Source organism: Solanum tuberosum, unplaced genomic scaffold, assembly GCF_000226075.1.
Source record: "Solanum tuberosum cultivar DM 1-3 516 R44 unplaced genomic scaffold, SolTub_3.0 scf00034, whole genome shotgun sequence".
Taxonomy (NCBI): domain Eukaryota; kingdom Viridiplantae; phylum Streptophyta; class Magnoliopsida; order Solanales; family Solanaceae; genus Solanum; species Solanum tuberosum.
Window position 1 is genome coordinate 650,435 of NW_006238962.1, and position 13,256 is coordinate 663,690.

The following is a 13,256-nucleotide window of genomic DNA, read 5'->3' on the forward strand; positions in this document are numbered from 1 at the left end:
TATATTACTTATCTGCATGCATGTTGAAAAGATTAAAAAAAAACATAAAGGAAAAACATTTTTTTACTATTTTTTTCAAAGTTGTAATATTTTGTTTTTTTCCATCGACTGACCATGAGTATGAGATTGTTGATCATCTAGCAAAACCATATTTAAAAATCAACCAATTAGATCTTTCTAAAAGAGGAAGTATAATAATATATCTTTACAAATAATTCTGTCACGCTATTAAAAAATTACTATTTTCTATTGAAAATTTTCGTTAGAAAATATTTAGTGACTATATTCTTAATTATTTTTTATTGAACCGAGGAAGAAAAGAAATCTTTCAGTATTTCAATGAGAATATGTTTTCCGGCCCTTCCTTCGCTCAGAGTACTATTTTACTTTACTATTGATTATCCAAGAGTATTTAGTCTTGCGACCCAATAGCTTCTGCGGCCCGCTATACGTTTTACTAATCATGTGAGTTGGTTTAATATGAAATAAATAAAAAAATTATGTCTCTTATGATATAAATTTTTCATTGATTCATGTTAGAGAATACATTTGTTTATGATAGTTACATAATTTGAGTTTTAATTTGTCACTCACCAATTTTTTTTTAAAAAAAGACTTATATCTATTCTAAGTAGTAGTGTCAAATACGTCAAAGGCATGACTCATTTTATTTTAATCAATATATACTGTTGCTTCTCTTTAAGGAAACACATATAAAAATGCAATAAATAGAAATTTTGGTAAGTGGACTCATACATGTACCACTTAAGATTTTTTGGATTCTTTTTGTTTAATTGATTATGTTGTTTATTAGTACTTCACAAAGTTGAGTCAAAAAAGTCATAAAAATGAAAAAAGATAAAATCATATATATATAAAATAATTATTTTATCTTGAAGTAGATTAATGGAGAATTACTTTATGAAGTGCATTTTGAGAAATGGAATTATAAAGTAAAAAAAATACCTTCTTATCAAGTAGAGTTAAATTATGATAAAGAAATCAATATAAATTAATCTGAGGAGGATTCTAGATTTTTATCAAAGATTTTAAAGTTTTGAGTATTATGTCAAAGAGGACATTTTGCATTATTTCTTTTAAGAAATATAGTCGATTTCAGTTCAAGTAAAAATTTATACAGTATTCAATGTTTATATTAAGTCAATAAATAGATATTGTGATGAATTATGACTAGTCAATATACATTCTTGCCTCATTAAATCACTTATTATAAAATATATATAAAATATATCCATATATTATGAGTGCAAAATACAAAGAACTCTACATACAACTTGAATTCTTCCCTTCCCTCATTTTTTTTTTTGAATCGCGAGTTCGAATTCTAAGAATTAAAAATCTTCACCAATAGCCAAAGATCGATTAGTCATTTTAACTAATTATAAATTAGTCGAACTAGTAAATTGGAAATGTCGAATGATTACACAGGCAAAAACATAATTTTGAGAGGATCGAGGGGAAGTCTCACTATGACAAATTTTAAACTTATAAACTTAAAATTCCAACTCTACCTAACAGTTATTCTTTTGTTTGTCGAAAGTAACCGAAATAAAAGGAGACACACATTTGCGGCAATGCGTTACGTTTCCATTTCTTTTTGTGAATGGAAAAAAGGCAAATGTGGCATGCAATACGTGCTAGGCTTGTTCGCCACCTTTCTACTTTTTTCCCCTTTTTTACTCAATGTCTGATATTTATATTAGATTTGATTAATTCATATTCGTATCGGAAAGTCCCCATTTTGAAAGTAAAACGCACTATACCAAATGTTCCATGCATACACAGATGAGATTCAAACATGAGATCTCTAATTAAAGATAAAAGAATACTTACCACATTGTTAGGGTTTTACCCTGATTTTCTTACCTTATTTGAAGATTATTTTTTTCCTTAAAAAAAAATCAAAGTATTACCATAAATGCTTGAACTTTTTCTGAAAGAAAAATATAATTTTCGTCCATATTTGATTTATTCTTTCCTTAGAAGAAATGTTTGGAATCCTATAAATTGAAGACCCTTTTTCTCATATCAAGAACACAATAACATCCACAATGTAGCGTTTAAGAGTCTTGTTTATGAGAGATTTATTCTCTCAACAATTTATAATATTTTTCTTTTCTATTAGTTTTCATATAATAATATTATGTTTTCAGTATAAGTTTTTATCGTCTGATTTATCAACCATATGATTTGCAATTTGTAAACTTCCGCATGACTACACGTCACAACGCGAACTTTAGTAGTACCTTTTCTACTTATCTTTCACATTATCTATCTTTTGCTAGACAATTTTTTCTTGTTGGAGTCTCACTATGCTCCCACCTACTTTACATTTTTTCTTTGGAATTCCACGTTTCTCATCATATATTTTTTTCCAATTTGCCTTTAACTTACCACTGTCATATCTTCTCATAACTCACCTTGTCTTTTTTTTTTTTTAACAATTAGTAGCGGAGTCAGAAATTTAATTTTAAATTATCTATGTAGTGTATATATAACCTTTTTTTTTGACAAAGAGGATCAATTTGTTTCCCTAATTAAACAATGACGGTATTGTCCATTGAGGATTAGCGAAGCGAAAGGGGATGGAGATGGTAAAAATTGAATTCACACCTTTTCGTAATAGATTTATTATTCAAAAATGAGAAAATAGGGAGACGAAATTTTGTAACTAAATAGTAAAAATCTCCTGCTAATGATCTCATATAGTTACATATTAGTAACGAATAATAAGAAAATTCAATTAGCTCATAACGAGTTATCTAAAAATTACCGATAAATTACCTAGCTAATTTCAAATTTTCTTGCCGTAATTTTGCAAGTACCATTAGAGTACCTATTAATCTTGATTATAACCACCTTTTTCTTTGGACTCAAACTTTTAAGTTTTCTTTAATAAGAAAATGTTATAAATGTTACATGTACTCAAATAGAATGAGGAATTAGCTCATTTAGTTTTGGACTAAATGATAAATACAAATTCAAAATTTAAATTTTATTACTCCCTCCGTCCCATTTTATGTGGCAACATTTGACCGGGCACGGAGTTTAAGAAATAAATGAAGACTTTGAAATGTTTACCAAATTGCCCTTTAAAAAGTACACTCACTTTTCTCTCTCCTCATAAATGTATTGGAGTATTATTTTAAGATTAAGTGGGACCAACAAGGGTAAAAGAGGAATTGCACCTTTAAATACTTACCATATAAGGAAAGTGACATTCTTTTTGGGACTGACCAAAAAGGAAATGTTGCCACATAAAATGGGACGGAGGGAGTATGATTTTAGAAAAGCTTCCATGTTACTCGATGGAAGAGCAAAATCCGAAAAAGTAGGTAGAAATTAGATTAAGCTAATCATTCCTTTAAGATCCTGTTAGACTTGTAATTATTGGTGAAATAGGTAACGCGCTTGATACGGCGCGTGAGGCCTGGAAATTATTCCTTGCTTCCTGGCATTGTCGGTAACAATGCAATCAGCCGCAGTGTTATCCGGCCCGTGACTTTCGTCACATGATTTGATCAACACATTGTTTTTTTTTTTTGTTTTTTTTCTTAATTAAGATTCGATATGAATGAATATCTACTATTAATAACGTAAAAGTTTAAATAATCGATCAATGTTAATATTTATTGATTTTTTAAGGATATATGTTATTTGTACTTATTTTAACACATAGATTTGAGGTAAAATTATGAATTTGTCAATACTAGAGGACACATTTAGTAATACATAAATATTGTAAAATTAAATTAAAATATGTACATATTTTCCCTCCCTACTAATTATTTGTTATTATTCTTCCTTTTTATAAAAAAAAATAGAAGAAGAAAAGTCTCAACTTCTTGTAAAATGATGATTGCATATGGTAAACTAATTGTTTTGAGACGTGTATCGAACACTTATTGGTACATTCGAAAATCTTACGTTATCTTATTTTCCCTTTTTGTAAAGATGACATTATTAGAAATTTCAAAGTAGAAAAAGATTAAATTACAAAGAATTGGGAGAATATCTATAAACAATCATTCTCAAAAGTTATTATCATAATAAAGCTAAGTACCTCACATCTTTGGCAATTTCAAAAATATAATACCACAATTATTTCAGCTTTAAGTATCATAAAGTTAAATAGATAGGATGATTGACCATGAAAATGGATTTACAAGATCATAAAATATCCATTTAATTAACTCATCAGAAAACAATATAATTTATAAATCTTTTAGATCACGATAAAAATGTCAAATGAATAAGTTGAGTTGAATTTGAAATTGTCAAAATGAGTTGCGTTAAGAAATAACAGGTTAATGACTCATTTAAGTGTTATTTGAGCTGAAGCGGATTGTGCTGAAATGAGTTGAAAATCGGGTCATAACCCAACATGCCATCAATTCTTTCTAAGTTTAAATTCAAAAATTGGTTTCTCCTAGTTTATTCGAATACATCATTTTAAAAAATCCTTATTATTATTAATATATAAAATAATCAAGTAAAAAATCTAATCTCTTTTAAGAAATTCAAACAAAGTTTCTCATGAGTCAATCATATATCATTCCGATTTTTAAATGAGCCGAACTAAATGAGTTAAAATGAGTCAAGTTAATAAATAAGCGAGTTACTAACTTATTCAAACTTTAAAACAGGTTGAAAAATCATCATTTTATTACTGATTTTGCCACTCCTAGATCACAATATATAGTTCCCTTCCGAGCAAACTGAATTTTATTTATAAGAAAACAATATACCACTATCTAAAATTTTAAAATTATTACAAACGTTAGATGACAATCTAATATTTTATCCGTAAATTTAAACAAACATTAGACCTCACTTTAACATTGCTTAGATGGCTAATTTCTCAATAGGCTATATTTGCACAACTATCTAAAATAAGGACAAAATTTAAATAGTAGCTTAAAATCTAATATTATCAAATAGGCCTTTTTTGAAAGGACATATAGAAAAGCCCAAATACTTCACAATGACCCAAATTTCTAAAGCCCAAAGCCCAAAAGCCCATTACATTGCTGACCTAGAAAAGCCTGTATATAAAAATGTCTTCTCTGTAAACCCTAGCTCAGAGAGTGAGAGAGAGAGAGGGGCTCAGCGTGAAAGTTTCAGAGTTTCATCGCTTCCATTGAGTTCAATCGAAGATGAAGGTACGTTAATTAACCCTAAATCTTCAGTTTCTATCAATGTTGTAGATTTGTACGAATTTTTCTTTGTGAATTTGCTCAATTTATTGTGATTTTGTTGTTTGTTTTTGCAGTTCAACATTGCGAACCCGACTACTGGGTGCCAGAAGAAGCTCGAGATCGATGATGACCAGAAACTGTAAGGCTATCATATTCCTTTTATGAAATGTAATAGGATTTGCTGCTTTTGGTGTAGTTTGTATACATTTTTTATGGTTCATTGTTAGATATCTCTGTTTCTTATTTAATTGAACATACTTTTTGGTACGTGTGAAGAATGAAACTCAAATTGTACAATTCTGCTGTTAATATCCTTTAATAGTATGAAGTTGTGGAAGTTTGTAGTAAGCTGAGTGATTTGAGGTTTTGAAATTAAAGGATCTGTATGCTTTGATACAGTGTTTTACATCAACCTTAGTATGGAATAACAAAACATGTATTAACCATAGCTGAACAAGTATCAACAGCAACAAAGTAATCCCACAAATGGGGTACAAGGAGCTTAGAGTGTATGCAGACCTTACTCCTAGAAGGTAGAAATGGTGTTTCCGATAGGTCTTGATTGAACTAACAATGTAAAAGAGTCAATAGCAACAACTTGAAGATAGGTAGATACCAATAATGTAATTTGCAATGCTACTGTGTATTTTGCTATTGATTATCTCTCATTTGTTTCTAGTAAATTCGTTGTTATGATTTTGAAGTTAGAAAAAGCTAATCCATTCAACCTTTATATATCCATTTACCCTATATTTAGTTTACTGGCATTTCAGATTCCTCATTAGAAGTATTCTTTATTTGAGATAATTAGAAATGGATAATCTGTTATAATTTACCTTTTCATCTGAAAAATGGACTTATTGTCTCTCTAGTTATCATAACATGACAATAGAACTTGCAAAATAGAATATATTAATTTAGAAAATAGACAATTATTTTTTGAGAATTTCCTAGTGCAATTTAAAACCAGTTCCATTATAGATATCTCAATAACAAATCAAATATGAAGTAATTATTATTCTCTTATATTGTTTTTCAATACTAGTCAATGAACCAATCCTTGCGTTCTTAATTATTAAAAAAACCAATCTTTGAGCTCTTTTTCATTTTTGCCTTTTGAACTTTTGTTGATATTTTAATTTACAAAAAAACTACTCTTGATGCCATCTCAAATTATTTTTTGCTACTGTTGATAGAGACTACTGTATATACATATGCATGCTTGTGTTTGGTTCACAAGTTCCCCACCTAGATCTGTTATTATACTCCCTCCGTCCCATTTTATGTGAGGTACTTTGACTCAGCACAGAGTTTAAGAAAGAAAGGAAGACTTTTAAAACTTGTGGTCCAAAATGAATGATAGAAATTTGTGTGGCTGTAAATCATTTCATTAAGGGCAAATAAGCCATTTTATAGTCAAATTGTTACTTAATATAGAAATGTGTCAATTCTTTTTGGGACTGACTAACAAGGAAGAGTATATCTAACAAGCCCACTATAGTATTCAGTCCCATGCATATGATGATGTAGTGAGAAATTCTGGATATTATTTCTTGATGAAAAGATGAGATATATTTTCATTTCTGCTCTTTACTCGACTGTACGTTTGTTTTGGAATGTTGCTTAGTTTGATGTATAGTTGTCACTGTCAGATTTATTTGGCAGTCTCGATATTTCATTAGCACATTGAATGTTGAATTATGATTGACTGACAAGTAAATGTGCATACGGAAGTACTGTTGGTTAATGATACTTAATTGTTATGCAGCCGAGCTTTCTATGACAAGAGGATCTCCCAGGAGGTTAGCGGAGATGCTTTGGGAGAGGTAGGTCTCATGTCCACTTTGTGGCCCGGTGGTAATTTTGCCATTGCAGTCAAATTCATTTCAGACTAATGTTGTGTCTCCCAATTGACAGGAGTTCAAGGGATACGTTTTCAAGATTATGGGAGGATGTGACAAGCAAGGTTTCCCAATGAAGCAGGGAGTGTTGACTCCAGGCCGTGTTCGTCTTCTGCTTTACAGAGGTATCTGTAATGAAGTGCTTTATGTCAGATATGCATTTTATTTATTTTCCGGTATAGCTGTTGCTATTTAGTATCTAATTTGATGCACATTAAACAGGCACTCCTTGCTTCCGTGGTCATGGTAGGCGTAATGGTGAGCGAAGAAGGAAGTCTGTCCGTGGGTGCATCGTCAGTCCTGACCTTTCAGTTCTGAATTTGGTTATTGTGAAGAAGGGTGAGAATGATCTGCCCGGACTGACAGACACTGAAAAACCTAGGATGAGAGGTCCCAAAAGGGCTTCCAAGATTAGGAAGCTCTTCAACCTTGGAAAGGATGACGATGTTAGGAAGTATGTCAACACCTATCGCCGAACATTCACAAACAAAAAGGGTTCGTTTTCTACCAATACTTCTATTTGTTGGCAGTTTCATTCTTGAATGTTGACTGTGTTGCTATGGTGTGGCAGGGAAAGAGGTTAGCAAGGCTCCTAAGATCCAGAGGCTGGTAACGCCATTGACTCTCCAGAGGAAGAGAGCAAGAATCGCCGACAAGAAGAAGAGAATTGCCAAGGCCAAGTCAGAAGCAGCTGATTATCAGAAGCTTTTAGCGTCTAGGTTGAAGGAACAAAGGGAAAGGCGAAGTGAGAGTTTGGCTAAGAAGAGGTCTAGACTTTCTGCCGCTTCCAAGCCATCTATTGCTGCTTAAGTTCATTGGGAAGAAGCAATCTGTGATATCTGGATCTGGTCTGTTATAGCTATTGCTGGATGTTGCTTGTGGTAGCTTTTTTAATGCTCTGAGTTGATGAGTTTAAGTTAGTGTATCGTTTACTATGTGATCTTTCCGATCAAAGATTTTGGTTGTTTAGTACTTGTTGAATGAAATCATCCCGACTTTTATTATTTTGTTCCTTCTTTATAATTGGTTTGGGTTCTTAACTTGTTCTATGAAATGTTTGAAATTTTCATACCACATTTACATGAAGTTGCCAAGAGTCTTATTGGAAACGACCTCTCTACCTCCTACCTACCTCACGTAGGGATGACATAAGGTTCGCGTACATTTTATCCTTATTAAACCTTGTAATCTTCATGGCTGGGTATGGCTTAGATGCAAGCTACCTCTTTGCCTATCTCACCTCCTTCTGGGTGAGCCTTTGTTTTTCTCCTCCTTATGATAACCCAAAAATCCTAGAAGGTTAAGTTTTGAATTAAATATCTTTTACGATCTCTTTCTTTTTTATAACCAAACAATTCTCAAGGACTCGGTGGTTTACTATTCCAATCTCGATGGACAATGTGCCTGCCCCTCTACCTTTAGTCCAACAAAATTCTTAACACATGTCCAAAGTAAAGCGGTCATGTCTGCAGTCACTTCCTTTCTGTGCATCCACTATTGTTGAGGATGATCAACAACATACCTAGTCTAATCCCACAAAATGAAGTCCGTGAAGGATAAAGTGTACGCAGACCTTAGCCCTACCTCAGAGGTAGAGAGGTTGATTCCGATAGACCCCCTAACTCGAGAAAAAACAGTTCAAAGCAGTCCAGTGAAAGAAGTAATGGAAGTACAAGAAACAACAATCACGAATGACCATAGTATGAACATGGACATGTAAATTACCCACCTAGAGGTAAAAAGCATCAAAATACATAAAAATCTGAACAAGTTTGCTGCCCTCAACAACTGGATAAATCAGGCTGAACCAAAAACAAAAAGAGAAGCAAAACACGAGATTGGTAACGTTGAGAAGGTAACTACAGCATGACTTTCTGCAATTGAAAGCCATAAGCATTACCTATAATAAGGCACCAGCATCAAGGATCTGCCTTCGTTCAGGAATCAGGATAGACATGAGGGTGTCACAATCGAAAGAGAAAATATGAGCAAAACATTGGTTGTCTTATGAGATGGCATGATCCACTTTCCTTCAGATCCATTAACCTCCGCTTCATTGACAATACAATGGGAGTCTTGTATTGATTTTCTGGCTCCGCACCTGATTTTGCTGCAGATACAGGTAGAGTTTCTGCTGTAGCTATTGGTGTGGAACACTTTACAGAAGTGCTAAATTTGTGCCTGATGTCCTTGGATAGGATTCACCGGGAAGTGATTTTCAAGACAGACCAACCGTTAGAAGTGCAGTTGTATCCATAGGGTTCAACACAAAAACACTTTCTTAGGGGTGGAAGTGGAAAAAAAGACGAGTAGACTAGCAGGAAAGATATATCATAATATGAAATGCATCTGGAGTTCCATTTTGTTTCACATAATTGCTACGAAGACATTCTATCAAACAGAGTCAATGGCATCTTATCTGCAAAGCTGATGAGTTCTTATCCAAATGACCAAAGTAGTGCTAACATGGTTGAAAACGAAGATACAGCTAATGTGAATCTTTCGGAAGCAAAATCAGCAGGAAATAAAGTTTTTCATTTACTTCTAACAGAAAAAGCTAGTTTCTCATTCACTTATCATAAGTTTCAGTTGAAATCCCGCAATCTCTTCTTCAACACATCCATTGATTTTTTACGAGCACTCTGCTTTGTGTTTCTGCTTGAAAGACTTCCAAAGAGTCCATCAGCTGAATCTTTATACTTGTCACAGATAGTAGAAACTTTTTTATAATCTAGAGCATTATAGTTCTTCTCCCTTATCACAGGATTCATGAAGTTCTCTGGTTGACTGCTTAGGAGGAGGTTTATTAATTGTCTAACTTCTACCAAGCAACTTCGAAAGCTATCGTCCTTGTAAACTTCACTCAGCCCAGTACTGTGAAACCTCTCATCAGCAAAAGACTCCAATGCTTTCAAATCGTGGTTGATGCTCATTACTGCATTAACATTGAATCTCTTTATCGAGTCACTCAGAAAAGTTCCCACAATTGAATTGGAGATATGCTCAAGAGCTCCAATCCCAACTTTATACAAAGCATCCAGAGGTAAAATTTGTTGAGCAGTAGACAAGAGGGTGTCGAGATATATAACCACCTCATTCATGCATTCATTGCCTTGCTGTGGGGCATCATCTGCTGTCCAATGGATATTTCCTGTGAGTGACATGAATTCATCCAATTTTGCATTTACTAAGCTTAGTAATGCAATATAAGCAGCATCTCTTGAAGTTTTAAGGACAATCTTGGCTGTTAAACTGCCTTGAGGCCTTTCAACTAAACGGACAGGAATGCCGCATTGTTGGGCTGCATGTTGAAGAAAGAAATCACAAGCCCTTTCAAAAACAGCTATATTTGCAGCAATTTGCATTGCCTGAGACACACCAGTTGTACCACTGTAGATAGTCTCAAGTAGGACTTCATTCAGTACATCAATCAAGAGCTTATCCAAATACTTTTTGACAAAATCAAAAAAATTCATTTGGCTTCCATATGATAAGTAATTGACAGAATCTTTGATGAATGACTTAACGATGCGACAGCATTCCGGCACCATGGAAGAGAATGGAGCAATAAAAGGGAAAGCTGGCATTATATCAGAGGTTTGTAGATGGAACAATAAAACATTTGCCTGATAATCCGACTCCCTCTTCATAACCATCTGCTCAAATGTATCATTGGTGACTACAGCAGTTATTTGATGCCTACACTCTGCCAAAAGAAGTTCATGATATTTTTCTCGACTACTATTTAGAGTCCCAAGAATCGAGCTCACTTCATAGCCATACTGTCTGAGGGTTGACCCAAGAAGAGTCACATAATCCTTGACCATGAGGAGATGACTGGCAGAATCCATGTGAGAGAATTGTTCTTCCAAGAGTGAAGTCACTTTACCTACAGCTGTTTCCCACATTGTCTCAACCTGATTAGGCAAGAGCAGGCCACCAGCAGTCCTTAATACTCGATCCTCAACAATGAAATAACCTGCAATCTGAGCCAAGAAGATTTGATGGGATTCTAAGAATGGTTGTGACAATGAAATCTGCAAATCTGAACTCAGCTGCAATAAGCGATTCTTGTAGTAATATTCACGGAACTGCTCTTGGATCCCCATACAACCATGAATGTGACATGCTCGATAAAGAGGCGTCAGGTCAAACTTTAAGACAGATTCTTCATTAATCTCTTCAACATCTAGGGTATAAGTGAAGTCTCCTAATCCCAAACAACTTTGTTCCTCGGCTTTTCTTTGACGGGCTAGCATATCCTCATCCCTCTGACGAGCAGATGCAGCATATCCTATTGCAGTTTGCCCAATATCCTTTGCTGTACTCCTTATGTGAACTAGCCATTCATTAACTTCACTGGTTACTCTCTTCTCAATATGCAATTTAATCAGTGGTATTCTCTTCTCTATCATAGTCCTGAGTGGCTTGACGGGAATGTTCTGCAAATAACTTTTCTCAATCAGATCAATAGCCTTGATAGCAGGGTAAAACCGACCTTCAGAAACGTGGTTGTTACACTTCGCACAAAGTTCTAACACTTGGACACAGTTGCCTGACATCTTAATTGCTTCTGTAACATTTTTCTTAATTGAAAAAGATTCAAGAAGCTCTTCAAGTTTTAAGAGAAGGACACTCCCGACATCTTGAAGCTTCAGATTATCAGTTTGCAACTCAGCCTTTAACTCTTCTGCATCAACCAAGACTCCACGCAGCTCATCCACCGCAATAATAAATTCCTCATAGTGAAGCTTACAAAGCTCCTCTATTTCAACTTCTTTCTTTTTGACGACATTCTTAAGTTGCTGTAGAAGGGCATCAGGCTTCCCGCTTTCAAAAGCAAGCCTGACCATAGGACCTAGATCTTCCCCATTACTGATCATAGTCACAAGAACAGAATCTTCTGCTGTAGTTGTGTCCCCATTTTCTGTGGCCATTCTCCTCCTGGTTTTAGCGGTCATGGTTACTACCTTGCCCTGCATATTTAAATTCAAGATACTTCAGCTAATGTGTGGCTAAGTTCCACATACAGGGGAAACATAAGTCCCTCCCCGCAAAGAGAAAGGGAAAGGAAAAAGAGAGAAAAATAAGAGGTACATCTTAATTTATTTCCAAAACACTGGAGAAGGAAATAATTCCGACATTTAAATCATCCATCCATTCCTCTCCCTTCCCTCGTTAACCCAGCCAACAACAAAATGGAAGGGAGATAATTTAGCTTCATCCAAACTATTACATTGTTCCATGAACACCAGGAAATGTTTCCTACAATTATATGTTCATCTCTGCACAACTGAAACTAGAATTCAAGTTCATTCCAATTTCACCAAACCACCGGAAGGGATGTCCCAAAATCATCGGATCACAAAGACTGAACCAGGATACCTCTAATAGGTCTACATAACAAACATCATCCACTGTAAAAATTGAACAAAAACCATACAAATAAAAACCAAACAAATAACCAACCAATGCTATAAGTAAAAACTTCTCTACTTTATTTTAACCATTAACCAAGCAAATAACAGATACACCAAAACCATCAAAATCAACAAATTACCCAAAATCTGAACATAACACCCTCATCTCAACCAGAAATCACAGATAGCAAAACAAGCAAATAAGCTGCAAAAAGAAAAATTTAAGCAAGTAAATAGTAAATACACCAAAATCATCAAATTTCAACAAATAACCCAAAATCTGAACATAACACACTCATCACAAACAGAAGAAACAAGAAAATAAGCTACAACTCCATTAACAACAAAATAAAGCATAAAGCTTACAACTTTAACACAAAATTGAGCAAAAAAAAACACTATAACACACCTGGATCATCATACCATAAACAATACACAAAAAATACCCAAATGGGTCTACATTATAAACCTCACCCATGATGCAAAAACATGAAAACCAACAAAAAATAAGAAAAAAATGAAGCTAAAAATGGAATAAAGATTCAGTAACTTACTCAAAAGAAGTAATTTCAGAAAGTTTTATGCTTTCCCCTTTTCTTTTCTTGATATAAAAATTGAATCTTGGCTAGATTTTGTACCTTGTGATTTCCTTCAGTGGCATTTTTTGCCGACCAACACAATGTTTCTCTGTTTTCTCAGATGTTCTTTAGGTTTGA

The 13,256-nt window shown here is 33.8% G+C and overlaps 2 protein-coding genes across 2 annotated transcripts; one reads left to right on the forward strand and one right to left on the reverse strand.

Annotated features, from left to right (window-relative positions):
- Positions 1-5,125: 5,125 nt before the first annotated feature.
- LOC102584897 (40S ribosomal protein S6-1-like) lies at positions 5,126-8,124 on the forward strand. Its single transcript, NM_001288025.1, is given in 6 exon segments — positions 5,126-5,183; positions 5,294-5,358; positions 6,988-7,045; positions 7,137-7,245; positions 7,343-7,615; positions 7,692-8,124. Coding segments are annotated over 6 exon segments (750 nt in total). The 5' UTR covers positions 5,126-5,177; the 3' UTR covers positions 7,931-8,124.
- Positions 8,125-8,812: 688 nt separating this feature from the next.
- LOC102585215 (exocyst complex component SEC15A) lies at positions 8,813-13,256 on the reverse strand. The gene is made up of 2 exons (XM_006342412.2): positions 13,095-13,256; positions 8,813-12,096 (listed from the first exon to the last, which is right to left on the reverse strand). Exon 2 carries the CDS (start codon positions 12,079-12,081, stop codon positions 9,706-9,708), a length of 2,376 nt encoding a protein of 791 aa, XP_006342474.1. The 5' UTR covers positions 12,082-12,096; positions 13,095-13,256; the 3' UTR covers positions 8,813-9,705.